This window comes from Notolabrus celidotus, chromosome 8, assembly GCF_009762535.1.
Source record: "Notolabrus celidotus isolate fNotCel1 chromosome 8, fNotCel1.pri, whole genome shotgun sequence".
Lineage (NCBI taxonomy): Eukaryota > Metazoa > Chordata > Actinopteri > Labriformes > Labridae > Notolabrus > Notolabrus celidotus.
The window spans coordinates 5,672,251-5,700,237 of NC_048279.1; the positions used below are offsets into that span (position 1 = coordinate 5,672,251).

Sequence of the window (27,987 nt, forward strand, 5' to 3'; positions counted from 1 at the left end):
CATAGGCCTACAAGCAGAAATGTAGAAACCAAAGGAAATCAAGTGGTCAAACTTTCAGTGAGTCTGCACAAGAACAAGGGTTCTCTATGACTTGTAATGTGCTGCTAGCAAAGTGAATGACCATTTTGAAGTCCTTCGTCAGCTAATGCTAGTGGAAGAATTTGAGAATAATCTACCAGAGAAGATGTTGTAAATGAACAGAAGGTGACCTCATTGTCTGAAGCAGCTTTCTCAGCTGATAAATGTGTTCTAACCATAGACTATAATCATTTATGTTCTTGACACGTCTATGAAATGAAGAGCAACATTCAGAGTTAAAATACTGATGTTTTTAGGTTTTAAAGTTCACTTAATGTAAAGGTTTTTTTTTTACAAGTATAATAAAGAATATTCATTATTTGCCAGATTTTTTATTTTAATCCCAGCATTTTTTTTACAGTTTTTTTCAGTTGCTTAAACAAGATTTTGAAAACAGGGCCCATTTGTCAAAACACTACACACAATTCACACAACCACACACACAAGTAGCAGAACACCTCAGATCCTTTGCAAAATGAAACACTCGTAAAAACTTATTTATCAAAACCATATTTTGTTACCATATGAAACACACACATTTAATATGACTGAATTCTGTTTGAACCAGTTCCACACTGCTGCTGCTAACATAAAACACTTAGCAATTCTACTTCTCAGTGATGAGAGTTCCGTGAGTGAAGTACACAGAGAAAGTGCAAATATACAATAAATTCACCAAATACAACACAAGACCAACGCTGCAGACTGATGAAAATATCATTTATTTCTCTCTATACCCAAATCAGTCAACATGGAGAATCACAACAAAACATGTCCCAGTTTCCATGCTGCTACAGACGTGTGCATAACACTGTAAGCTCAGCAAATATCAGACCAACATCAAATAATGTATCCAGTTGAAAACATGTGAACTCACCTATGCATTGTTATAGTGCTTAAACCTGATTGGTGTGTCTACAATTAAGCAATCATGTGTTTGCGCACCTGATGGCTGTGTTTAACCAATCAGCTCATCAGCTTCTAGTGGTGTGAGTCTGGGCCGATGTTTTTCTTCTTGAATGTAAGGTTTTGATAATTGTATAATACTTTTAATTTTAGTGTTTAAAAAAAAACCTGTAAAACTTGACTCATATCGGTAAAATTCTTAATCACGTACAGGTGGATGGCTATTACATTTTAAGGGTTATGAATTACTCAAGTCTTCACTATGATGAATTTAACTTAGAAAAAATATTGTATAACTATGTATACAGCAGCGGTTTCGAGTATGTAGTGATTACTGCGTTTGTAGTTAGTATAGTAAGACTGTTCTGTTGGATCTGGTCTGCAGGATGCTGGGTCAGGCATTGCTGGATTTCTGGTTTCAAGAAGCAGAAGTAAACAAAGACCAAGCTGATAGAGAAACTGCTTCTTTAACATCACTTATGATTAAAAAAGTTAAGAAGTGGTTTATATGGAATTTGATAATTATCACAGCACCTAAAAACTGAGTGCCCCGTCATATACGGAAAAAAGAAGAAACAGAACATTAGTGCTGTGCATTGTGGGAAACTACGCGAGGGAGACTGGTCTGATGCATACTGAGACATTCTCCTGAATCAGTACAACATCCGGGTCTTTTTTGCATACTGCAGATTTTGCTCTTGTTCACATACTACATACTGAATATCGGCCCAATCCGTACTACTACTAGTATAGAATGTGGTTTTGATAACAGCCTATGACTAACAGCCACAAGCTCTTCATAGACAGCAGAAAGCATGAGTTTGATTTGGGGTGGCGGTGAGGCCGTTAACTGGCCCATGGAATGCCTCAGCATGTGCTGTTAGTTTGTTATCATGTGTTGTAGCCAATGGCATGCTGCTCGGGGGCCAGTAACATGAACCAATCACGTGATCTCCTCAGTGGTATGCCACTTGTCTTCCAACTGTTTAAATCATCTGCAGTGACAGGTGCTGTTTGGCAGTGGAAGGTCACAATCAGACTTTCACACCACAACAGCTCACGTTCCAACCCCATTAAAACATCCATGAAAATCAATATCAGCAGTCTTACAGTTTTTAATACCATAAATTAATAATTAGTGTTTATTACTAGTATGGTTGTTTGGCACCTCTGTGATGACAGGAAGGTCATTTTATATCTTAGTGTAAGAGAAATTATTCCAATGTAAGCCCTGATTAATCAGACATCTTCCTTGTAGCTGTAATTTAATACAGACTTCTCATCAGTACAGGAACTTTGAACTACTGCATTTGTTTTCAATTGCACAATGCTGTTAAATCAAAATTCAACATAGAACAACCCATTTCAGCTTGTTTTTCCCATTGCAGAGAAACAGTGACCCCATTTCTTATCGATGCCTTGCCTCCTCACTAGAGTCTGAACTGTGATGGTGTCCTGCTCACATGTCTGCATGTGTTTAATCCTGAATCAGCAGCAGCATGCAGGGCCAGGCCTGTCCCAATGTGATTATATAGAGGTCAAACAAGTGTGAGGGTGTATTCTAACCAGCAGCAGGATGGGCATCGCCCCCTCTGGTGTCCTCATGTTGGAAAATAATCCAGCTGAAGTGCGCTCTTGGATTCCCTGTAGTAGATAAAACATTACGTAATGCCTAGTCTGGTGCCCTTTTGGTGGAAAACATATAGAATTGTTCTTGTAGCTGCTCTTCCAGTGGCTAAAATGTAAAAAAGTGACCTCTGGATACTCTTCTGTTGGATACAATGTAATAAAAAGTTCCCTCTTGATGCCCCTCCAGTGGATTAAGTGTATTAAAGTGACGTCTGATGCCCTTTAAGAGACTAAAATGTGATAAAGTGCGCTTGTAGTTACTTAGTTATAAATAAATATATATATAATATATAAATAGACCACCTTTTAAACACACCTTAAAATCTTTGTTACATTCTGTTTGTAAAGGAAGACATTTCAAAGATGTTTTTAAAGAAGTGTTTTTGTAAAATAGGTAGATTAATTCACAGAACAAGACAGTCTTTATCACATTTTTCTTCTGTTGTGATTTTCTTTTATCATTTCTGTGAGCAGACCATCATTGCTAGAGGCAATGTGGCTATTATTGAGCACATTTTGTACTTTTCTTTGGAACAATGTCAAAAAATGTTTCACGTGAATGTTTAACATTTTATCAGGATTGGTTGGGAAGTTAGTGTTAACATTAAAACATTCAGCCCCCAGGGGGAGCCAGAGGATCATCCAAATGTAGCCTCAGGGCCATCTTATGAATCAGCAGCTTCAAAGAGTCACTGTTCCAGGAACTAAGACTGTGAATAAGTTTAACCCTTAGTGTACAGATCAGGCTATTTAAGGTTTTGTGAGAATACAATCTGGTGTCATGTTTGACTTCAGCTCTCATTCTTGATTCTGTTTGTGTGTTAAGGTGAGTAGAATAAACTCTATACACTCATATTCTGTCTTGTCTTGGTGTCTTTTTTTTTGCACTCACAGTATAAAAGAGTATCATCAGTGTATCAGGCCCCTTTTCTGTGCATGCTTCCTTAATGCTCCAGGTGGTCCAGGGCTGTGACCTGACCTGGTTTACCTGTTCAAAATTAACTCTGGGCACAGTTCACATGTTTTCGATTTATACACAGTAAATGGCATTGCTATTCCAACTTCCTATTTTCTGTTCCTGTGGTGTTCAGAATTCAGTTTTCACTTTGATGTAAACAGAAAGGGGCCGTAAAGGGGTAGACAGTGGCAGAAATGTAACAAACTTCATAACAACACAGTTATTGCATCTAAAAATGGACACATGTTGAGCATTTTGAAGCTTTAATAGATCAAACCGATACAAAACAATGAAGAAAAACAAAGCTTCAACATTTGGTTGTAGTGTTAAAATCTCCTGTTGCATTTCTTGTGAGACGTGCATCTTTATTCAAACAGCAGCAGGTTGCCTATAAAGAGTTTCAATTGAAGATATTTCTTCAGTCATTTCAAATTATCAACAGAAACAGCAACGATGCAATTTAGGCAAGCCAATCGAAATAAGCAGTGCTCAATACAAAGTGCACTTTGTTCAGATTTTGAACCCCACGACTCTCACACTGGAGTTCAAAGCAGGCAAATACAGTGAAATGCTGAACTTTCCACAGAAGTGCAGATGAGCTCCACTCACTCTTGTTTTGAGTTTCTAGTTTCGTTTCTAGCACAGACAGAAGAAGAAGAGGAGCAGAAAGGAGTTTTGGAAGGGGGAGGAGGGGAGAGGATAGAGGAAGTGAAAATGAAATCCACCTCAAAGATCGTCTATGCTTATGAGGGGTTTCAACTGAGGAAAGTTCCCTTTTGTAGTTCATACTCTCAGTTGCTGAACTCAATCGGACTATTTTATTTTAGCAGACAAATAATTTAGTTTCAGTTGTGGTGAGTTGATTACAAGTGGAAAAGCATCCAAGATGCTAATCTTGGATAAAAGTATTGTGTAGAGAGTCTATACAATAAATTAGTAGAAAACACAAAGATTCAAATCTAAAATAATGTTTAAGACAAAACAAAAGGATCATGCATGGGAAATAGTGTTGCACAAATAGTCTTGTACTGGGAAAAGAAGGGTAAATACTCAAATTATCTGCAATAGGTGTTGATAGCTTTTAAACAGTTATTTATACAGCAATTTATATTTGAGGAAATATCATCATTGTCTTTAGTTATACAGCTAACTACAGGGCTGACAACTAGCCTGACATGTGTCCACTACACAGATAAATCTACCAGAATACAGTCTATAATAATAATAATAATAATAATAATAATAATAATAATAATAATAATATACCCAAATAATAAAATAAATTAACATAAAATACAATGACAATAATATAAATTTAAAATATACTACTGCTAAAAATAATAATAACAAAAATGATAATAATGATACTACTACTACGGATAATAATTATAATAAATAATAATAATAATAATAATAATAATAATAAAGATAAAGATAAAGATAAAGATAAAGATAAAGATAAAGATAAAGATAATATCGGCGTCAATATTGTAGTTGTATCTTGTTGTGTTGTTATTTTCTAACTTTTTGCAATTGTTACTCTCTAATCTTTGTGAACTGTTTTGGTACCAGTAAAATAAACGGAGTGAGTCCTCTTCGTGACGTTGTGTTTTCTGGGGAGCGCGCACGCGGCCAACAGACTTCCTGACTGCCTCGCGGGATCGACCCAAGCGAGCGCACGAGAACAGGAGGGGGATTTCCAGCTCGAGTCCCCTCTCCCGAGGCTGCTGTTGTTTTGCTTTCGGTCTGGACCCAGAAACACAAATACAGGACGGCCTCACTTTCTCTTTTCAACTTCAAACTACAAATACATTAAGTTGTTAACTCCGGCTGTGCGTGCTGACTCCTACAGTAGGACTGTGAAGCTCCAGGCCGCCACACTGAGCAGGTAACCTCTTATTTCCGCATTAACTCTGCTGCTGCACACACACACACCAATCTGACTTCCTACAGGACGACATGACGGATCCACTGCGAGCTCTGCAAGTGAAAGTAGGATTGTAGTTTTTATCCGCGTTTGTTGACAAGCTCTGGTGTTTATTTTCACTTTTGACTCGGTTGTGTTTGGTTGGCACGCGGGCAGAAAAAACAAACAAGTAAACAAACCGAGTTTCACCCCACAAGAGCCGCACTGCTGGATCAAACTTTAAGAACCTTTGACAACATATGGCTGAAGTCTGGCTTTAGAAAACACTTAGACCAGCGTAGGAGGAAGAAGTGTTTGAACCATGTTGTTTATGTTGTTTATAAGTTGTCTGATGTGAGGACATATGAAGGGACGTGTGAGCTGTGTTGCATTCAAAGCCGCCTGCATGTGTAAATAAAAGACAGTAAGAAGGGTGATATTTGATCTGGAGCGCACGTTGCTGTTGTCCTGTTTTAGAAACGTATTCACATGTTTGTTGACTTTTAAAGGAATGGAGGAAGCAGAGCAGGTCATTATCTGCACATCTTACTCAAAGTCATACATCACTGTATTCTTAAATATACTTTATTAGAGAATTTAAGTGTTTATCTTTGTCGCAGAAGTCGTTGTTCTTGCAGTCTGATAACTGGTGCACTTCACCCATCCTGTTTTTTTTAAACACTGGATAGTAAAAGTCCCTCATTGTGCAATCAGGAAAAAACAGCAGTGCACCACAAAATGACGTCTGGCAGTGTGCGTCCAGAACTTACGGAAGAAGATTAGGGCCACTGAAAACACAATTATAAATCTTTTATGATTCCGAGACAAAAAGTCAGAATTCATATTTTTTTTCTCAGAACACAAACATAAAATACATATATATATATTTATCTTTCAGTGGCTCTAATCATTCCGTAATAACCTTCCTTCCTTGTGTGTGTGTTTTTAAGTGTATTCATTTTGGTGTCTTTCTGCATCAACACAGTAATGCTAGAAAGGTAAAAAACAATTAGGTTTTACAAAAGAAATGTCAGAAAACAGAAGTCATAATGGATTAAAATCAAGGGGCCACAGAAGAAAGATACCACTCCTGGCATAGAGTCATTTTGAATCAACATGAGGTATGAGGATCTTATTTATAGTGATCCAGTTGAGTCAGAAAGCTTAGTTTAGAGCTCCATAGTCTTCCTGATTCAGTGTTGAAATGTTGCCTGGAATATTTCCTTTTAATTCAACAGGATTCATCTCAATAAAACAGTGTAGTTGTGTGTGACATGTTATCTCTTCAGTAGAAGGTTATCTTCATTTTTCTCTGTTAATCCTGAAACAGCAGTGCATCACATATGACGTCTGGCAGTGTGCGTCCATAACTAGACCAACACTTCTCACCTTCCCTTTTTTGTGTGTGTTTTTAAATAGATTAATTTTGGTGTCTTTCTTCAACAACACTGTTATTCTACAAAGTTAAACAACAATCACAGTGTAACAAAAGAAATGTCAGAAAACTACATTTTCATGATGGATTCAAATCTTTCAGAGGCAGTTGAAACCAAGGGTCAACATAAGAAAGATAACATTCCTGACATGTTAGAGAGCTTAGATTAGAGCTTCATAGTCTTCCTGATTCAGTGTTGAAATGTTGTCTGGAATATTTCCTTTTAATTCAACAGGATTCATCTCAATAAAACAGTGTAGTTGTGTGGGATATGTTGTAATTATCTCTTTAGTAGAAGGTTATCTTCATTTTTTATCTGTGAATCCTGAAATTCCTTACTTTGTTCATGAATAAAACCAATCAAACTCTAACATAGTGTTTTACTAGATTACATTTTAAAGTCCAAAGTCATTCAGAGTGTTTGATGCAGTCCTGTAGTCCAGCTGTGAGTCCTGTGTGCTGTAGTTCACTGAGCTGTAACCCGGATACAGCTGAAAGTTTCAACCCCGTGGCTCAGGAGGAGAATATTTGGTGTTTGCTGTGATGTGCCGTGCCATGTCACCTTGTTTGACCTGTTAGGGAGCTCATTCTCACGTCAGGAGTGTTGGCTCGCTGTTGTTTGTGTGTGTGTGTGTGGGGAGTGTCAGTGACTTTTATCACATCAGACGCAGCTCTGAAATCAAACAGGGTTGGGCGGGGGAAGATAGCTCTCACTGTTTTTAAATAAACATACTGTTGTATGCCTCCGATATGTTTGAAAATGAGTTGAACTGGACAGGAAGCTCAATATTGGACTACATGGCAGCTGCTGTCACAAACAGGATTAGACACTTTACGACACTTTCTTTACAACATGAATGAAACTAGGAACTTGTTCAGGACTGTTATCTTTACAACCCAGGACAACATGGGTTCTGCTGTGGCCTCTGTTTTATCACAGAGGAAGAGTGTTTGAAAGATCAACTTAAGTGGTTGTTTCCTTTCACACAGAAGAGTTTAGAAGAGCACATGTCGTCCTGTTTCACTTCTGGTATAATACCGATCATATACTCAGCTCAACTTTATTTATACACCACTGTACAAAACTCATCTGTTTAGACTGGGTTAGATTCTTTGAAAACTTGTGTTACTTGAACTCTGTCAAACAATCAAGTTTAGCAAAGTGCTGCACAGTGAGGTTAAATAAGTTAAAACACACAGAACATAAAACGCTGTCAGAAAATACAATAAAAAAATCTTAATAAAACACATAAAACACATAAAAAATAGTTAGAAAACACACTTAAAATTAAAATAAATAATACAAAATACAAATCCAATAAAAGAACAGACAAAGAACACATCTCTCATGCAGAGTTAAGAGCCAAGGAGTAAAAATATGTTTTAAGGCGGGATTTAAAAATCAGTAATGTTGGGGACAATCTAACACGGGGGTAGTTTGTTCCACAATTTGGGGGCCACTGCTGAGAAGGCACGGCCACCCCTGGTTTTCAGCCTGGTCTTCTGGACCACAAGAAGCTGCTGACCAGTAGACCTCAAAGACTCTGCGGGATCTTTACAGGAGGTCGGAAATATACTGTGGAGCTGTTAAGAGCTTCAAAAACAAGTAAAAGGACTTTAAATGAATTCTAAGCGAGACAGGGAGCCAGTGCAGAGTTTTTAAAAGAGGAGTTATGTGATCTGTTTTCTTCTTAGGTGTTAAAACTCTGGCAGCAGCGTTCTGAAAAAGCTGCAGTTTTCTGAGAGATGTTTTGGTCAAACCAGTAAACATTAGTCAATGCGGCTGGTGATGAAAGTATGTGTTAACATTTCGGCATCTTTCTGAGATAACAAAAGTCAGACTTTCACAACGTTTCTGAGATGAATGAAAATGAAGTGCTTACGACCTTAAGTTAAAATGAGCATTAAAATTAAAATCTAAAATTCAGTAGATCTTTTGCTGATACATTTAGAGAACTGGAGGGGCTCTGGAGGTTTTATTTAAACGCTGTTTTTAAAAATGTTAATTTTATTAAAACATACTTTAAATCTTGGTTTTCCTATTATCACTGCATCATTGACCTTCAGCTGTCTAAAGAAAAAAGCTCACTTTTAAATGTGTGTTTTGTTCCTCATTTCTTCTTCCCTTCAACTTGTTTAATAATAATAATAATAATAATAATAATAATAATAATAATAATAACGTTTATTTATAAAGCACCTATCAAATTGCTTTACATCATAAAAACCCACAATAAAAAAAGCGTGGTGGAGGGGATATAGAGCTAGCAAGACAATTTAAGAGGAACAGCTGAATAAAAGAGTAAAAGAGAAACTACTAAAAACAATTAAAACATTAAAAATCAGTGAAACAAATAAAATCAATGAGTGAAGGAAAGAATATCGATGAATAAAAGTAGAAAGTAAAAATAAATGTAGCATCTTGGATAACACAATATTACAGCAAGGCCTTTCAATAAAAATATGTTTCCAGCTGTGATTTAAAAGACGATACTGATGCAGCTTGCTTTGTTTTAAGGACAAAGGAAATCGTATTTGAACTTGAAAAAGTTAGATTTTACAGCTAATAATGCAAAAATATAAGTCAAACAAAACTCTGAAAGCATCCATTGAATCCAGAGGAAGATGTCTTATTTCTGAATGTAATGAAACCACAGGCTCCGGGCTTTATTTTGGAGGGAACCTGCAGCAGCTGCATGAAGACAGCTCACATCCTGAAGCATTTTCAGTTTCAGGTTTGTTGTGAAGTTAAGCAGAGCGTGAGTGAGCAGTGCTCTTTATGCAGCCTTTTCTAGAAAATCCCCTTAAGCTGGTCAGGATTCACACACATTAATCTGTGCTATCTGTAGTATGTTTGATATGTTATATATATGTTATTTAAATAGGATAATATGTCTGAATGTTTGCTTACAGGACAAGATGCCAGTTGAGAGAATGAGGATGCGGCCGTGGCTGGAGGAACAGATCAACTCTTGTCAAATACCAGGGCTGAAATGGGTCAACAAAGTGAGTGTATAGGGATACACACACACACACTCACACTCACACACACACACACACACACACAGACACAGATAAGATAATATTTCAATAATTCGAGCGCTGACCAAATGTCATTTCTCTAGGAGAAGAGAATCTTCCAGATCCCATGGATGCATGCTGCTCGACACGGTTGGGACCTGGAGAAAGACGCTCCGCTCTTCATGAGATGGGCCATACACACTGGTAATACTGAAAGACAACCACCCACTCTGTGTGTTTTCATTTTAAGTGGGGCTGTCCCTTTTACTCAAACTTGCTCATACTTACACACTCGGAGAAAATGAAACAAACCTCCACACTGACACTGAGCACATGAGCACACACCAACAATCAAAAGTGTGGTGCGCTTTATTTGCACTTAGTCTGTAGACCGCAGCTGATCGGTGTTATAAATCCCACAATGCATCATGTTGGTGAAGTTTATTATCAAGGGCCATGAGATTACTGCAAAGATATTTGAATGTAAGAAAGATGTTTCAAAGATGCAAATGTAACTTTGTAATCATAAGAATAAAACATTAGAGAGCGCTGTGGCTCCCCTGTCGGTCACTAGAGTGCTGGATAGTGTTATACGCTGGTTAATATGAAAACTCAGCGTTCATGTGGTACTTTTAAACTTAAGTGACCAACTACAGCTCTCCATATTAGTTAGAATGTGCTCATCTTTGCAAGTGGAGAAGACAGCTTGTAGGGATCAACATTCCCTGCTGACGTAAAGAGTAAAATGTTTGAAAAGTCAGGTAACTTAATCCCAAAGTTATTAAATAAAATAAAAAGGTAAGCAAAGAAACACGTTTGAAAGGTACATTTATTTTTAAATGCAACATTCTTTAGTCAAAAAAATAACAAAATTCCTTCACTGTCTGCAAGTCAACCGGACGTTATTTACATTTATACAAAGAGTCCAGGTTAATGAGAGATTTTTACTCACTAGCGATGAGGGATGAGAGACATTTAACAATAATAATAATAATAATAATAATAATAATAATAATAATAATAATAATAATAATAATAATAATAATAATCCATTTTATTCAAAGGCGCCTTTCTGAGCACTCAAGGTCACCATACAGGGCAGAGTTTAAAAAAGAACAATATTAGAATTAGGCTGACAAAATCGACAAGACATAATCCAGTGTAATTAATAAATACAAATAAAATAAACACGATAAGATAAAGTGCAGTGAAGAGGTGTAATTAGGTTGAATATGTCAGTTTAAAAAGATGTGTTTTGAGATGTGATTTGAAAATAAAAAGAGAGTTGATGTTACGGATGTCTGGTGGGAGGGAGTTCCAGAGATATGAAAACGCTCAGATTTGATTTAACACAGCGACACACACAATCACAGAGCTAATAACGTCAGTCTTTCAGAGTGTGGCTAAAGTTAGCAGAGCTAGCACCACCAGCCTTCAGTCCTGCTTGCAGGTCAACGTCCACATGTCTGTGCCGGTTCCTCATCGCTCTGGTGGAGTGGTTATATGTCAGTTTAAACAGACACAGCCTACATACAACTTCATCTCCACTTTCTAGATCAACATACATACAAACAGTCAGCAGGCTGGACCATCAAAGCAACAAGGCAGGAACCGTCAAATGCAGCTACAACCCTGGCTAGTGACGGGTGCCTGCATTACAGCTGAGAGACAATAGACGTAAATATTATTTGTTCACATGACATGATCTGTTTCATTGAGTCTACAAAACTAAACCTACATATGATTAAGAAAGATGATAAATGTGCTGTATAGAGGTAAAAAAAACACTGACCTTGAATCAGTAATGCAAGATAATTAACTGTCTCCTGTCTTCATAATTTCTCATCTCTCACTGTGTTTCCTGATGCATCATATGCATCTATTACACATGGTGTTTTTGTCATATTGTCTAACCTGAATGCTAGCTGAATGCTGTACAATGATTTCATGATTGCGCTGTTTTTTGTATGGAAATGATGGAGATTTTTCTGATGTGGGCTTTCTTAATTCTTATATTTTGTGTGTGTGTGTGTACGTGCAGGTAAATTTCAGCCAGGCACAGACCGCCCAGATCCAAAGACATGGAAGGCTAATTTCCGTTGTGCCATGAACAGCCTGCCAGACATCGAGGAGGTGAAGGACAAAAGCATCAAAAAGGGAACCAACGCCTTCAGAGTATACAAGATGCTCTCCTCCTCAGAGAGGAGCATGAAGAAAGGTGAGTGCTGCTGATCCTCTGTGTGGCGTGATTCAAAACTCAACATGAAACAGTTCCATACAGCGTCCACGGTTCAACACGCGGTTGTGAATTGCCGGGTTTTGTTTCAGTTTTGCTCTAACTAGATTCAATGAGTTATATTACTGTCTGCACTGGCTCTGTGTGTGTGAGCCTGAGTCCACACCAACTCCTCCCTATGATTAGATGTCTAATCACTACGTGCTAAATATGATTTATGTTAGGTGGAGTCAAAAAGCACTGAGTAACACTGTTAGCATCAACCTGAATGCAGCGAAAATATAAAAACAACAATTCAATGTCTCTCTGTTAACCTGTCTAGATCATCATGCTAACTCGGGGGTTCCCAAAGTGTGGGTTGGGACTAGGGATGTAAATTTCCAGTATTTTCCCGTGATCGATCTTTGGAAATGTTAACGATCAATTTTCGATTAATCTTTAAAAAAACCAAACGTTTTCCATGTTAAAAATAATGCCAAATGAGTTTTTTCCCCTTAATCAAATTTTCCTTCACGACACAATGTATATAACTGACAGTATTGAATATCTACGGATCGTATTGAGGTGTTCAAAACGTTAAACACGCTGAATAGCAACGTGTGGAGCAGGCTTATAATCTCAGCGGACATGCAGTCATAAAAGTGAAGGCTCAGACTTCAACAAGGGAACTGCAGCCCCCAGCTGAGCATCTCTGCTGTGAGCAACACCTTCAGTCAGCTGATTCACATCCAAACATGCTTTAAACTTTAAACACCTCCCTGATAGCTGAACAAAGTATGAGACCGCATGATGTTTGTTCCACGTGATCTTAACAATCAACGATACTCGATTAATTTTTGACATCCCAAAATTGCATTTTCAGTTTTCGGCCGAAAGCCTTTTATCACTGAAACAACACGGCCGAAACAGAATGTTGTGATGACGCAAGCAAAAACCGCGGCCAGTACGCGCTTCTCTGGATAAGGGCCAACATGTCTGCATCCGTTATTACTTTAATTGCAGCACTAAAGTGTCTTCTAAGCAAAGAGGTTGAGACAGACCACGGAGTGAAAACAATGAAAAGTACACTCTTAGAGTCTGTCAGCACACGTTTCACTGAGATCTATTCAGATCCTCTGCACTTCATCGTGACTGTACTTGATCTGCGTTATAAAGATCATTACTTGGATGTGGGAATAAAGCAGCGTGCATGAGAATTGATCCAGGCCGCGATGGATGCGGAGATCCTGCTTGGAGACAGAGAAGCGCACAGCGCAGGAGAAGGAGAACAGCGCAGAAAAAAGGACTGGTCTCTCTGAACCAGATGAGGGGCATGCGCCCTCGTTGTCTGATATGTTCAATGAGATCTTTGATTTTAGTGAGGTTAGTACACAGTCACAGCCATAAATGCAATGGTAGGGGAGACCGGGGACAGTTGTAACATTTTTGACATTTGTCTATAACTTTGAGCTCTTTAACCCAGTGTTTTCAAACTGCTACACAAACTAGCTTCAAGTGTCTGCTAATAAGTGACCAAGAAAATGCCTATGCAACACAAACTGAAAATATATGGCCTACTCCCTACTAATAATTGGCATAATTTATTTTGGTGTTTCTTTTTTTCGGCCTTGGTTTCCTCATTTTCGATTTTAGGTTTCGGGCAAGAATTTTAATTTCGGTGCATCCCTATATTTTACTCATTATTGTAAAAAAAAAAAGAAATCAACATCATTGTAGATGTTCCTTATTTTATTATTATAACAAAAATAAAAAATCCTTATTTATTTTGTGCATTGCCTTTACACTGCTTGGCAGTACCTGCACCCAAATGGACTTGAAGCACTTTGTTACTCTTACTGAAATTGTTTCCTTTTGTCTAGATTTTTGCTTGTGTTCTCATATGTACGTCGCTTTGGATAAAAGCGTCTGCCAAATGACCTTGTAACAAAATAATAGCTATAATTAGTTTTTTGCCTTTCTTTGATGCCAGATGACGGTTGAAGGTTAGGGTTAGGGCAGCACAGGAAACACAGCCACATGTAAATGTAGGTAGGCTCATTTTCAGCTAAATGAAGTATGAAGCAGCATTTAATCACTTGGAGGGACAGTTTGGGTCTCAAACCTTTGGCACCTATATTATAGGGGTCTCGGCTGAACCCCTGTGCTAACTGACAATGCAAAGCTAACCTGATCTGGACTACTGCACAGTCTGAAGTCAGGACTAGATACGGTTTAGTTTCAGCTTTAAATAGACTAAGAAGCACTGTCCTTTCAGCAATTATTACCTAATGATAATATTTGAGGGCGCTTTTAAACCCTAAGCTAAACAATAAGCATATAGAGACATTTGAAACTGTAATTATATGTTAATAAACCCATAAAACAAAATCATTTAGTTACATTAACGTGTTGGTTTTGTTTTTTGCTCAAAAGTGAAATAAAGAAATATTTTGGGATTAATAAACAGCCTTTTTTTACTCCTTAGCTCCTTCCCTTTTCTCTAATTTTTCCCCAAAATGCCAAAGAATTAAAAACCTGAAAACCAAATCTAAAACCTGAGATACGTGTTGAACTCTGGGCTACCAGTACTGTTGCATCCCCACTCATGAGAACTCTCTTGATAGACATGCAAGTCAAAGTCTGTATTTTCAATCAGTCCTCAGAACATCTGTGTTTTGTTCATGCAGGAAAGAAAAAGGCAGACAAGGAAGGGAAAGCCAGAGGAAGTAAAGAGGTAAGCATGTGAAACTCTTTAACACATAAAACATTTACTGTCTTAAGTTTTGACTTGTGTGGACACATCGTAAAATCTCTTGGTTGTTTACACCTAAAATCGCGCTCTAAAACAAAACCCCCATGGTGTTCCTGCTCATTGTTATCGTTAGTCACAGCACGGCTACATGATGATGATGAAGATGAGTGTGTCTGAATGCAGGCGATGCAGTTGTCCGTCTTCCTTGTTCGGTAAAACATTAGTCATCTCACATTTCATTCCACAGAGAAATGTTGCTGCCTTTGTTTGTGCCAAAGGATTTCTGGAAGTCTTACTCAGCACTCAGCTGGCAAATCGCCAACAAAATATCTAACATGAACAATCTGCTCCGGCTGGTGTTCCCACATGACGGATACGTTTGCCGTGTTGTGGGCGGAGTTACCAAGCCTTCCTCAACTATTTGGTTCAATCTGTTCAAACATGGCGTTTGTCAAAACAGTAACTACTACCTACACTTGTTAGAGTTACAGAGTTAACCATCAGAGCTGGCAGACAAGAACAAGAAAACACAAACGTACAGTACCAGTCACAAGTTTGGACACACCTTCTCATTCAATGGTTTTTATTGCAGAGGATGCACAGCGCTGACGTTCTCTACCTTTTTTATTCTTTTTTATAGGGGAACTCTCAGTGTTTAGGTGCTGTGAAAATTATTATTAAATTCCATATAAACCACTTCTTCACTTTTAAAATCATAAGTGATGCTGAAGAAGCAGTTTATCTGTCAGCTTGGCCGTTGTTTACTTCCACTTTCCGAAACTGGAAATCCAGTGACGCCTGACCCCGCATGTAAAACAGCCTGTGTCTCTGCCTGCAGGTCCAGCATGCTACTACAGAGCAGAGGAGAGGAATCAGTCAGCAGTTTACAACTGTGCTGATAAACTCTGGCACTAGTACCACAAAGCCGACTCCAGACCCCACCAACAGACAGAATTAAATCAATATATTTAAGAATATGAATAAAACAGGAATCAGTGATAGAATTCAGAAAAGGTAAAAACTCTTTAAAAATGCATCAACATTTCTTATGAGCTCTTTAGAGATGATTATATATATTCAGTTTTTTAGATTGTGGTTTATTTATTGAAGTTTACAAGCCAGGAATGCCTGACATGTCATTCTGTCTCTCTGTACTCCATTACTTTGGATAAATGTACAGAACACACCCAAGGAAAGCAACCAGCATTTGACGTACTGATGCTTGCTATAGTCCAACAGTGTTCACACAAGACACAAGACCTTCTCACAAACTTGACTTCATTGATCGTCTGTTAATAAAACTTGTATTCTCCTCCCGGTCTTCTCACTCTCAGGACGGGTCTTCATCTCCAGACAGGACTCCCTCTGATATCGGAGCTATCGACTACACCTCACATGAAGCGATCAAACAGGAAGTGGTGGAGACAATAATAACAGACAGTGCCTCAGGTAGTCTACTCGTTTTCTTTTATGTAGTTTTGGACTATTTTAGGTCCCTCTTGGTTTACAGGTCTATGTTTGAAAGAGGGCTTTATTGTCATGATGGAGTTAGCCCTAACACACATGCACTGCACTCCTGGGAATGTTCAAGCTTCATCCAGGTGGGCTGCATGTGTTAACCCAAACAGCAACATTTGTACCAGGACTTTATCCAGACCTTTTCACAGCCCTGAAGTAAAATCCCAGCAAGAAGTCCGGTGGGCTGATGTGTTAATGCAGCAGGTTGTAGTGTGGCAGGTTGTAGTGTGTAAAATTCACCTTTATTGTATGGGTGTGTTGATGATGACTCTCACTTTGAGTGAACGCTCTCTGCCTCACACTCTTTACAAACTGCCTCAGCTGTCTGTATTGTTCTCTACTATCTTGTGGAACCAGGCTTTTACATGTTGTAGAGATAGAAACACAAACTGTTCCTAGGAACTGTCGGGAGTTCATGTGTGATAGGGGCTAACAGATATGACAGGCTGGTGCCCACCAGTTCTGATCTTTGTGTTATTCTTATTGACTCAAGTAGAAAGGATCACAGCGATGTTCAGGTTTTAGGACAGGTCTCGTGAAGTTAAGTGTTCAACTTCAAGGTTTTACTTGTGGTTGAGCGGTGTTGGTTTGTAAAGGGCTGATGCCGATAATTAGAGAGCCGGTCTGCAGATGGCTGATATGTGTGTTCATGCCAGTTTCACATTTGTATTTTGTTGTTTTGCATTTGATAAAAAAAACAATAAGTTAATATTAACAATGAGAAATATTGTTCGCGAGTGGGGATAAAATGGAGCGTGAGATCAACAGGCGGACTGGTGCAGCGTCAGCAGTTATGTGGACGTTGAACCAGACCATTGTGGTGAAGAGGGAGCTGAGCCGGAAGGCAAAGCTTTCAATTTACCAGTCTGTTTAAGTTCCAACCCTCACCTATGGTCATGAGCTGTGGGTCATGACCAAAAGGATAAGATCTGGGATACAAGCGGCTGAAATGATTTCCCACTGAAGGGTGTCTGGGCTCAGCCTTGGAGATAGGGTAAGGAGCTCAGACATCTGGAGGGAGCTCGGAGTAGATCCGCTGCTCCTTTGCGTCAAAAGGAGTTAGCTGAGGAGGTTCTAGCATCTGATAAAGATGCCTCCTTTAGAGGTGTTCCGGGCACGTCCAACTGGGAGAAGGCCCCGGGGTAGACCCAGAACTCTGTGGAGGGATCTGGGATCACCTCGGGATTCCCCAGGAGGAGCTGGAAAGTGTTGCTGGGGAGAGGGATGTCTGGGTCAATTTGCTTGGACTGCTAGCTCCACGACCTGACCCTGGATAAGAAGAAGAAAATGGATGGATGGATGGATGGATGGATGGATGGATGGATGGATGGAGAAACAAAATACCTGAAATTAAATAAACATTTTATTAAATAGATAAAGACATATTAAACTACACAGACACAATATTTGACTCAGTAAAATAGTGCAGTAAGAGACTTCTGGATTTGTGTCCAGCCATCTGTAGTGATTAAAAGATTAAAAATACAAGGTGAATATTTGAGTTAAAATCATGTCATACACATTACAGTCTAATGAACTGTGTTATCTTTGTCTGTAACATGTTTAAGATGGATTTTTTCTTCTAGGACTTAGGTGGGTTACGCTATAGATTTCAGAACACGACTGAAATGTATGTCTGAAACATACATTTAACTGTGTTAAACTCTAAACATCACAACAGAGTTCATATCAAACACCAACCAGTCACTGTTTTAGATTTGATATGCTGTCATTTAGAAAACACAGGTTGATCATCAGCCTCTGGAGCAAAGTCATTGTCTGATGCGGATTATTTCAAAATGTCATGAATCAGCCTGATTAATTGGTTAGTTTCCACAAAGCACAACTCCTCTCCAAAACAATCAGGCCTGTTACTTGAAATAGACGTGACATCAAAAACTGATTTTGTAGGGTAAAGTGAGTACTTCTCCTCTTCCAGTCTTTAGTGAGGGGTCTGTGATCAAACTACCTCTAACTCTTCTTTAGATTGTGTTTCATTCAGTGATCATTCTTTACATTTTTTAATTTAAGGCTAAAATAGCAAAAGAAAAAATGGATGGGGTGATTAAAACCAGCGGAAACACTGAATAACCCTTCAGGGAACTGAACAACTGAATGACCTTATTTGTTAAAACTGTTTGTCTAGGCTAATCAGCAGAGCTGCGTGGGCTTCAAGCCCAGTTGTTGCTAATTTAACCCCACCAGCTGATCAAAGCCATCATGCAGTTAGATGATAGAGTTCAAAACTGCTGTTCTATAAGATGCATGGTGACTGATTACGGTTTACTGAGGTGATAAACTTACACTACCAGTCAAAAGTTTGGACACACCTTCTCATTCAATGGTTTGTATTTATTATAATTATTTTCAACATTGTAGATTAATACTGAAGACATCAAAACTATGAAATAATCTGGTTTTGACATAATCTGGATTACAACAGTAGTCAAATAGGACTATCCATTGTGTACTAACCCTACCTCTGAACAACACAACTGATGGTCTCAAACACATTAAGAAGGCAAGTCATTCTACAAATGAACTCTTGACAAGGCTCATGTTCATTAGAAACCATTCCAGGAGACCACTTCATGAAGCAGACTGAGAGAATACCTAGAGTGTGCAAAGCTGTCATGAAGGAAAAAGGGGGCTACTTTACAGAATCTAAAATAGAAAACAGATTCTGCTTTGTTTAACACTTTTTTGATAATTAGATAATTCCATATATCTTCTTTCATAGTGTTGATGTCTTCAGTATTAATCTACAGTGTTTACAGTAATTAAAATAAATACAAACCCTTGAATGAGAAGGTGTGTCCAAACTTTTTAATGGTAGTGTAGATGAAAAAAATTAAATAGTTGGAACAGCTAAATCTAACATGCGTAATAACATTTTGAGTTGGATTAGTTAGTCAAAACTATGGAAGCCCATTTCCTCTAGGTTAAAAAAAACAAGGGTGACTTGGCCTTAATTAAAAAAAATCCCGAATGTTCATTCATAATTATAAGATAAAAAGGTAGAAATTATTAGAAAGTCTTTCTCTTCTTGTTTCTCAGAATTTGAACTTCTTATCTTATATTTTAGAATTGTTATCTCATAATTGTGACTTAAAATGTCTTTTTATAAATTATAAACCTGTCTGAAATTGCCTTCCATAACTTTGGCACAGGGGCGGCTTTGGCTCACAGGGTAGAGTCGGTCATCTATCAATCTGAGGGTTGGGGTATTTCATCCCAGCTCCTGCAGTCACATGCCGAAGTGTCACTGGGCAAGACACTGAACCCCAAATTGCTCCCGCTGTTGTTCAGCAGTGTGTGAATGTGTACGAATGAGATTAGCTAACACTGATGGTCCCTTACTATAGCAGCCTCTACCATCGGTGAGTGAATGTGGTGTGAATGTGAGTGTTGAGTTGTGTTCAGAAAGACTTGATAAGAAATATATAAGTCAATTTACCATTCACTGTACTATCTGAAAAACAAAACCCGATAGGACTCATGCAACTCAAAATATTGTGACACATATTGGATTTAACTGTTCAAACTATTTCTCCCTTTTTCATTTAAGGTCATCGCAACACCAAACGCTCATCAGTCTCAACTCATGTCATCATTTTCATACTTTTTCATTGTTTTAATTTTTTTATCACAGAATTTTTACTTTTTATTTCATAATTTTGAGTAAACATTTGGGGTTTTATTTCCAAATGTCCCTCTGTTTTTAACAACATGGACTCCCATACATAACAGATTCCTTAATTTGTAATATGTATTCATTGACATCACTCTGTTTTAATAGTTTGATAAATAGGTGATTAATTAAAAAGGAGTAATGATCCTTTATCTTGCTACAGTGATTAGATGTGTCACTCACTACATCTCGCTAATTGTGTTTTCATCACTTTATCATTTAATGCACAAAGTAAATTCACTGGTCCTGCCCGTCTTAACCCCTCCGTCTGTCTCTTCACAGCCATCCACAGTTCAGTAGACGACCACGTGATCACCAGCGAGCAACTCCCGTTCGTCTGCCAGACGATTGAAGTGACAACCGAGAATGAAGAGCAGACTGTTAGCTCCTCCCACTCGTATCCACTTCAGATCTCTCCTGTGTCATCGTACTGCGGTGAGACAAAGGAAAAAAAACACACACACACACACACACACACACACACACAGCGTTGATAGGTTACATGGGACGGGACTGAGGACAGAGTGGTTTCCTCTAACGTAATAAAGGAGCCACTCTATAGGTCAGAATTAATGGAGCTTGTGATGGCTGTTAAATCAGTTCACAATGTTTCATGTGCTGGATTCCTTTGATAGCCACTTAAGTACATTACTCTGTTTTAAATGGTGACCCCATGACATGTGAATTCATGTCATTACATCACCTCAGATTACATCATCAGCCTTAAGTGTGGACCTCTTCTGATTATGATGACTGTGTTCGGCATTACCAGACGTGTTCAGGCTGTCATTGAATTTGTAGTTGCAAATGCAGGATTACGTTTACTGGGACTAAATTTAATCTTGAAATAATAATAATAATAATAATAATAACACATTTTATTTATAACGCACTTTACATTCAGACCAAATCCCTACAATTATAGTGAGTGAAGGTGAAAAAATGACTGCACACCGAACATGGTAAAGACCTTTGTCCTGAAACGAATCAATCCTAACTGCTTACTCTACTCTCTAATGGATGCAAATCTCATTTTTAAACCTTAGTTTTTTTTCTTTAGCAACAGACTTTTAAAAAATGTTTTGTTAACTATTACTATACTAAAGGATTTTCTTTTTTTTGTGATCAAATTTTTACTTTATTGATATTTGTATGCAGCTTTTTACAAGCAATATATTGATCAACGCAAGCAGGAAAATCAAGCTTGTGCAAAAAGATAACCTTATACAAATAAGGAAGGGGGGAAAAAATCAAAAAACAAACAACCATAATAATAATAAAACAATATTAATACATGACAATAATAAGGAAATTATGTCCAGACAAAGGATTTTCTTTTAACTTATTTTAACAAATGTAGTTTTAATGAAATATTTTAACTAATTTTACTTCCTTATTCTTGATCTTATATTTTAAAATATTTTATGTTTTAATGCATTACATGTTTATTTAATATCATATTTTACAATTGTATATTTTACAATTTAATGTATTTTATATTATTTAGATATTTTTAAATGTAATGTCATATTTTAAATTGAATGTTATTTGGCTGTCAGAGGTGGTGTCATGAGCTCTGAGCCAGCCTCGGGCTGCAACTCAACCATAGACTGTATAGATAATAGACAAAGTATCCGTGACATCACCCGTCTGTTTCTGAAGCGCTGTTTTGAATCATCAGCGGGAGCCATATTGGAAATGCTGAACTCAGCCTAACTTAGTGTGATGTAAAGAGGCGGGGTTTGAGCCTATTTGCTAACAGCTACAGTGTTCTTGCCTGTCAGTCGAGTCAGCTGTGCCTCTCATAATGGAAAACTCGCAATCTTAATATCTTCGAAATTACAGCTCTATGAAAAAAAATTAACCCCCTGTACAGTGTGTGTTGATAGAGAAATTAGCTATTCAGACTACACTCCTTTGAACCAGGCTGTAAACATGTTTATTTCTGCTGTAAAGATCTGCTTTTTTGAATGGGTGTGTATGTGGTTTCTGGTACTTCTGCAGCCAGCCTCAAGTGGATGCTCAATGAACTGCAGTTTATAACACTTATGCATGGGCTTCATATTTTGAGACCAGAGGTTGCCGCTTGGTGCAAACACACACACACTCTGATTCAACAGATAGATAGATATCCGATGGTCAGTGTTGAAGTTAGTCTGTGTCTCTCAGGAACGCTTGGAGAGACTATCTTTTACTGGTACGTGTGTCCTCTTCGAGTCAAGGGTGAACTGATAAGGTTTTACAGGTCGAAGGTAAAAGTCACTTTTTTTAGCCTTAGTTTAAAACTCATACATGGGCTGTTTCACAAAAAGTGATACCTTCTTTTACCCCAAACGTGCCTGATAGAAGTCACTGCAACATTATCACAGCCCTGTTAACTCCTGCACATAATCCCACCCTCTTGTTGTGAATCACGTATCTGAGAAACACCTGGAGGGAATATTTCTAAATTTGGCACAGACCTGCACCGGATGGTCAAAGGTCTGTCTCTGTTAGACGAGAGAAACAGGAGAGAGAGAGGAGCTCTAAAGTGTTAGATTACTCTTGTAAACACACTCTTGTGATGCTGCCTGCTAATGTGGGTCTACTTGTGATACACTTGCATATATTTTCAGTGCAGAGAAAGGATCTTTCTTCCTGCTTCAGGGCCTCCTTCTAAATACTGATGGGTGCAAACTGCAGCCTGACTGTTTGGCATACTGTAAAGCTGCTTGGCCACGTTTCTAGTTATCTAGTGAATCTTTCTCCATCAAACCGGTCTCTCAGGCCAAGTTGGCTCCACCAGTTTACAATCATTCCATCTTTATGTCTTTTATTTTCCTTTTGTCAATCCCAACCGACAGAAAGGGGAAGGGCTCAAGTTTAATTTAAATGTAATTATTTATTTTTTTTACTTATGTTTTATGATTTATAGGTTTTTGTTTTTTCAAAATATGATTTGTTTTTATCTATTAAAGCAGTAAACAGTGTCGTAGTGGATCTAAGTCATATGTTTCTGGTTAACCCTCAGATTTGATTGAAGTCTTCCTCTTTCTCCTGCTCTCTCTACTTTCTCCCTCTGTGAAATATCTGATTTTATAATGACATTGCACATTTTCTATTTCCTCAATGTGCTAACATGTGCCGTGTTTGTGTGTCTTTGTTTCTGCAGGCAGCGACACAGACAGCGACACAGAAGACACCAAAGAGGTGAGCGGCCCACAGTGTGCTGTTAACCACAGAGGAGAGTCATGTATTAATTATTAACCGCTCCGACTCTGATCCTCATATAAACAGGTTTTTACCTGTTTCAACTCTACTGCTGAAACTGTGTGTGTGCGTGTGTGTGTCTTTGCGCTTGTGTGTGTGTGTGCGTGTGTGTGTGTATGTGTGTGTGTATGTGTGTGTGTGTTCTTCCTGTAATGTTGCGAGAGACTGAGAAAAGGGAGGGGCTTGTCAGGAACTGAGGCTGTCAAACATTGACAGTGTGATTTTTCGTTTGTAGTACATTGTACCCACATTGAACACACACACACACACACACACACACACACACACACACACACACACACACACACACACACACACACACACACACACACACACACACATCTTAACCACACACAATAACACTGCCTCCTACTTGTTGCTAAAGGAGACTCTTCTCACCTCTTTCATTAATAGCTTGTTTTTTTTTAGCTATATTTTCTGTTGAAATTAGACTCAGAACATCATCCATAAAACTTCATTAACTACAGTTCCCTTTCCTCAAATTGAAACTTTGTATGAAAAAACAACAAAGACATTTTCTATTAAATTTAAATTAAATTATATATAATTGTATTGTAAACAATATACACTACCAGTCAAAAGTTTGGAAACACCTTCTCATTCATTGTATTTATAAAGTATATCACTTATAAAGTGAAGGCTGAGAATACTAACAGAAAAGTACTTCAGACTCACAGTGTCCAGTTTTCTGTCTACTCGTTCTTATTGAGAAAAATAATCACGTGTATTCGGTCAGGTGTCAGCCGGGAGCGCAACCGGGTCATAATCAGTCCAACTGCAGAAAAGCTCAGATGGCTCTGATGTTGCTGATCTGCAAACATAGCGTACCTGAATTTCCCCCCAGTCTGTTGCCTTCGTATCCAAAGGTGGGAAATGTCCTGTGTAAAGTTGTCAACCTTCGTGTCCGTGTCGTTGTTGGCAGCAGTTTTGTATTGATCCTCTTTAAAAAAGTGCTTGTGGAGACCTGACGTGCAGCCGCAGCCCCAGCCCCCAGCTGAGCTTCTCCGCTGTGCGCAACACCTTTAACAGCTGATTCACATCGAAACATGCTTTAAACTTAAAACACCTCCCTGATAGATGAGTGTAATATGAGACCACATGATGTTTGTTCCACGTGACGGAAAATTGATAACAAAAATTTGTGTTTCGAGTAATTTCTTAACAATCAATTAATCGATACTTGATTAATTGTGGTCATCCCTATCTACAATGTTGAAAATAATTAAAATAAATACAAACCATTCAATGAGAAGGTGTGTCCAAACTTTTGACTGGTATATAAATATATGAAATGCAGTTTGGGCAAGTATTGATTACAATTGGGTCCCATACATTTAAAATGATTGACATGCCACAGCCTGTGAGGCTAATAACAAAGAAACACATCTGATCAGGAAGTTGTTAATCGGCTCTGTGGTTTTTTTTAGCTGTGGTGTTTCCTTGTCTTGTTTTGTTGAGTTGTCAGAAAGTATTGGTACGATTGTGAGATTTTGTGATACTGTGTTGTTTGCTTCTATCTGATTGCACAAAAGGTACAAAGAGATAAACACAGTTTCAGTTCACAATGTTCTGATGAATGTAAATATGTTTTAGATCTGATCTCATGTTTTTTTCATGAATACATTTTATAATATTATAGGTGTTCTCTAAAAATAAGTTTTAAAAGATGAATTTAATGTAGAGCTTATTGCTATACTTACATTAGTGCAGAGTTTGGGGATGTGGCTGCACATAATGTGAACCCAGATTCTAGCCAATATGTATCCATAGTGTTTATAACAATGACACAGAACAGTATTAAGCCACATCCCTGACTGTGACTGTATTCTTTATGTTGCAGTAACCTTCTTCTTTTTCATTTCTTCTCCCCCCTCTTCCATTTCTGTTCCTCAAAGGGTGTCGGTGCATTCTTGAGGCGGGACTACAACACATCAGTTCTCAGGGTTCCCTCGTACTCCCTCCCCGGCATGGCCACTTTCGTCACTGGTAGCAAGCCAAACTTCAGGGTCACCAGCACTCGAGACCCAGCCCCCCTTATCAGCTACCACACAGAGGGCTGGATGCCGGCCTACAGCCCGAACTCTCTCATGTCTGCCACGAGCAGCCACACCCATGAGATGCGCGCAAGTGTCATAATGAAAACCTCTGACATCACATCCTCCTGACCTCTGACCCCAGACGATGGCGTATCATCACTGCATCCAGAACATAGGAATGACAGGAACTGTTTGACTTCTTCATCAGGGGCTGCATGGAGCCTAAAGAGGTGGAGTTTCAGACACTCTTTGATTTTATCGTAGCTTCAGTCAGGGAAATTCATTTTCCCGTTTTTACTTTCAATTGGTGACGGTCGCTATCGTTTGACCCCCAAATTAATTTTCCTCTGCGTCTTTAAGGACCAGGGTCAGTGCGATGTAAATTAAGAGAGAATGAATGGTGACCCTTGTGCTTCATTTGACCTTCTACACCCTTTAATCACCCCGGTGTCACTGGTCCATTTTTCTTCAGCTACTTGGTGCTAACACTTGAGCTGCCTACGTTTCGTCAAAGATAAAGATTATCCTACTTTTATTAAGGAGAAGGAAAAAAGTTTGATTTAAGAAATTAGTATTGCTTTTTATTGCACAACCTGTAAATAAGTACTTTAGATGAGAACTTCCCCGAGCTGTAAGATTGAAACTTTGTCTTAATTTAAATCTAAAGTGTAATTAAAAGTAATTTCTAAATGACTCCACTGCAGCCTGCAGTCGTGTTAAACACTGGCTCCTTAACTATTCACTGCTGTGTACCAAAACCATTCCCACTGCAGATACTAGCAGTAAATTGGACCACCTCACCTATAATTACAACAACAATAATTAATAATTAATAATGATAATGATTTGGTCCCTGAACTAGCTGTGTTTCTCTCTAAAGACTTCACCACCATTTTAAGGTAACTATTTTACCTTCATACTAAAATATACTTAGCTTAAGTGTTAGCATCATTGCACTAAATTCTTTACCACGACACATGAAATGAACAAAGACCGTTTTTAACCCTGAAGAGCATCAGTGTGCATACCAGAGCACCGAATATGAACTTTGAGGAGCAACTAGATCTGTCGATAAACCAGATTCACCGGCAGGAGATGCAAATGAATCAAAGACTGTTTGATGAACTTAAAGATAGACAATCATTGCAAAGCCCTGATTGGCCCTGCAGTGGAAAGCAGGTGTGTGTGTGTGTGTGTGTGTGTGTGTGTGTGTGCGTGTGCGTGTGCGTGTGTGTCTCTGTCTGTTAGTCTGGAGACCTCAGGATAATGTACCCAACAACACAGACAGACAAACAGACAGAGAGAATGACCGACTCACTGACAGACAGACGGACCGACTGTGAACAATGTGTGCATGTTTTCTCCTCTCTTCTTCCTCCTGCTGTTAATAATGTACATAGCTCGTGTATGTATGTATGCCTGCAAGCTGCTTCAGCACCTTACAGACCCAAGTGTGTGTGTGTGTGTTAATGAGTGTGTGTGTGTTTGAGAGGGGGGGGGGCTTGTTGAAGATATGTGCCTTTTACAGAGTGCAGTTGGATCAAACTATCTGTGCTTTACTCTGCTAGTGACACACAGCTCTCTTTCTGGACTGAGACAGCTGGCAGTGTTCAGATCATGGAGTGAGACGGCCTCTTAATTCTGCACATTTAACGTAATATCTCTCTGTGACGATAAGAAGAAGGGAGTGTGGACTTCAGATACACCCCAGAGGACTGTGTTAGCAGCAGGCACTTCACTCTATTGTTTTTAAGTCACCCTTGTTCTTACAGTCTTAGCTCTAAAACTTCCCGTTCTCCTCTTGACCTTAGTGCATGGATGACATTGCACATGTTGTGTCTCCGTTCACACCAGTTTAAAGACAGAAGCCTCTCGCCTTAAATGATTGTTTGGATTCTTTGTGGTCCAGAGCAGAAGTTTGCAAAGTCTGATTAAAACAGCAACAAGAGGAAGATATTCCTTGTTTGTGTTGTCGTCATAGGCACAGTTTGAAGTATTACTGTGGGGGTTCACAAGAAATATAAAATGTTGAATTCGTTATAGAGGCTTCCCTTTGCAAAAACAAAAAACAAGACACCAGAAGACACAATTAGCATATAAGAGGACCTGTTTACATCAACACAACGTGAAAGCCCAAATATGTATGATCGAAGAGTTCATTTGCAATAACAAATAACTCCGTTTTTAACATTTTCAAAAAACAAATTTACTTTTAATATACATTTTAAATAAATTTACATTTTTTACGAAGCTTCTAACTGGTAATGTCACATTGATTTACTCATAGCCTTCCAACTTCAGTTGGGTGATAATACCTAAAGCTAGTAATAGAAAAAATAAGTTTTTTGAAAAATTTTGAAAACTGAGTTATCTGGTTTTGCAAATTAACTCTTCAATTGAAACTTCCCGTCTGTGTTGCTGCTCTCATGTTAGTGCCTGTTTGAGAAAATGTTGAGGTGCCAATAAAAGTCTGATATTCCTGTTTACGAAATGAAATACTGGTGTGCATTTTGAGATTAAATCTCTGTGAGCTCAGGTTTAAAGTGATCCAATGATACATTCATTTTTTGAG

General features: G+C 38.4%; 1 protein-coding gene across 1 annotated transcript; it reads left to right on the forward strand.

Moving 5' to 3' along the window:
• The first annotated feature begins 5,251 nt into the window (after nucleotides 1–5,251).
• Nucleotides 5,252–27,958, forward strand: irf2 (interferon regulatory factor 2). The gene is made up of 9 exons (XM_034690728.1): nucleotides 5,252–5,459; nucleotides 9,826–9,918; nucleotides 10,038–10,137; nucleotides 11,975–12,151; nucleotides 14,836–14,882; nucleotides 16,235–16,349; nucleotides 20,392–20,544; nucleotides 23,261–23,298; nucleotides 25,275–27,958. Exons 2-9 carry the CDS (start codon nucleotides 9,832–9,834, stop codon nucleotides 25,542–25,544), a joined length of 987 nt encoding a protein of 328 aa, XP_034546619.1. The 5' UTR covers nucleotides 5,252–5,459; nucleotides 9,826–9,831; the 3' UTR covers nucleotides 25,545–27,958.
• The last annotated feature ends 29 nt before the right edge of the window (nucleotides 27,959–27,987 follow it).

Coding starts and splice junctions, on each gene's coding strand:
- irf2 (XM_034690728.1), top strand. CDS start 9,832: ATGCCAGTTGAGAGAATGAGGATGCGGCCGTGGCTGGAGGAACAGATC. Junction 9,919..10,037: donor GGCTGAAATGGGTCAACAAA/GTGAGTGTATAG, acceptor TCATTTCTCTAG/GAGAAGAGAATCTTCCAGAT. Junction 14,883..16,234: donor AAGCCAGAGGAAGTAAAGAG/GTAAGCATGTGA, acceptor TCTCACTCTCAG/GACGGGTCTTCATCTCCAGA.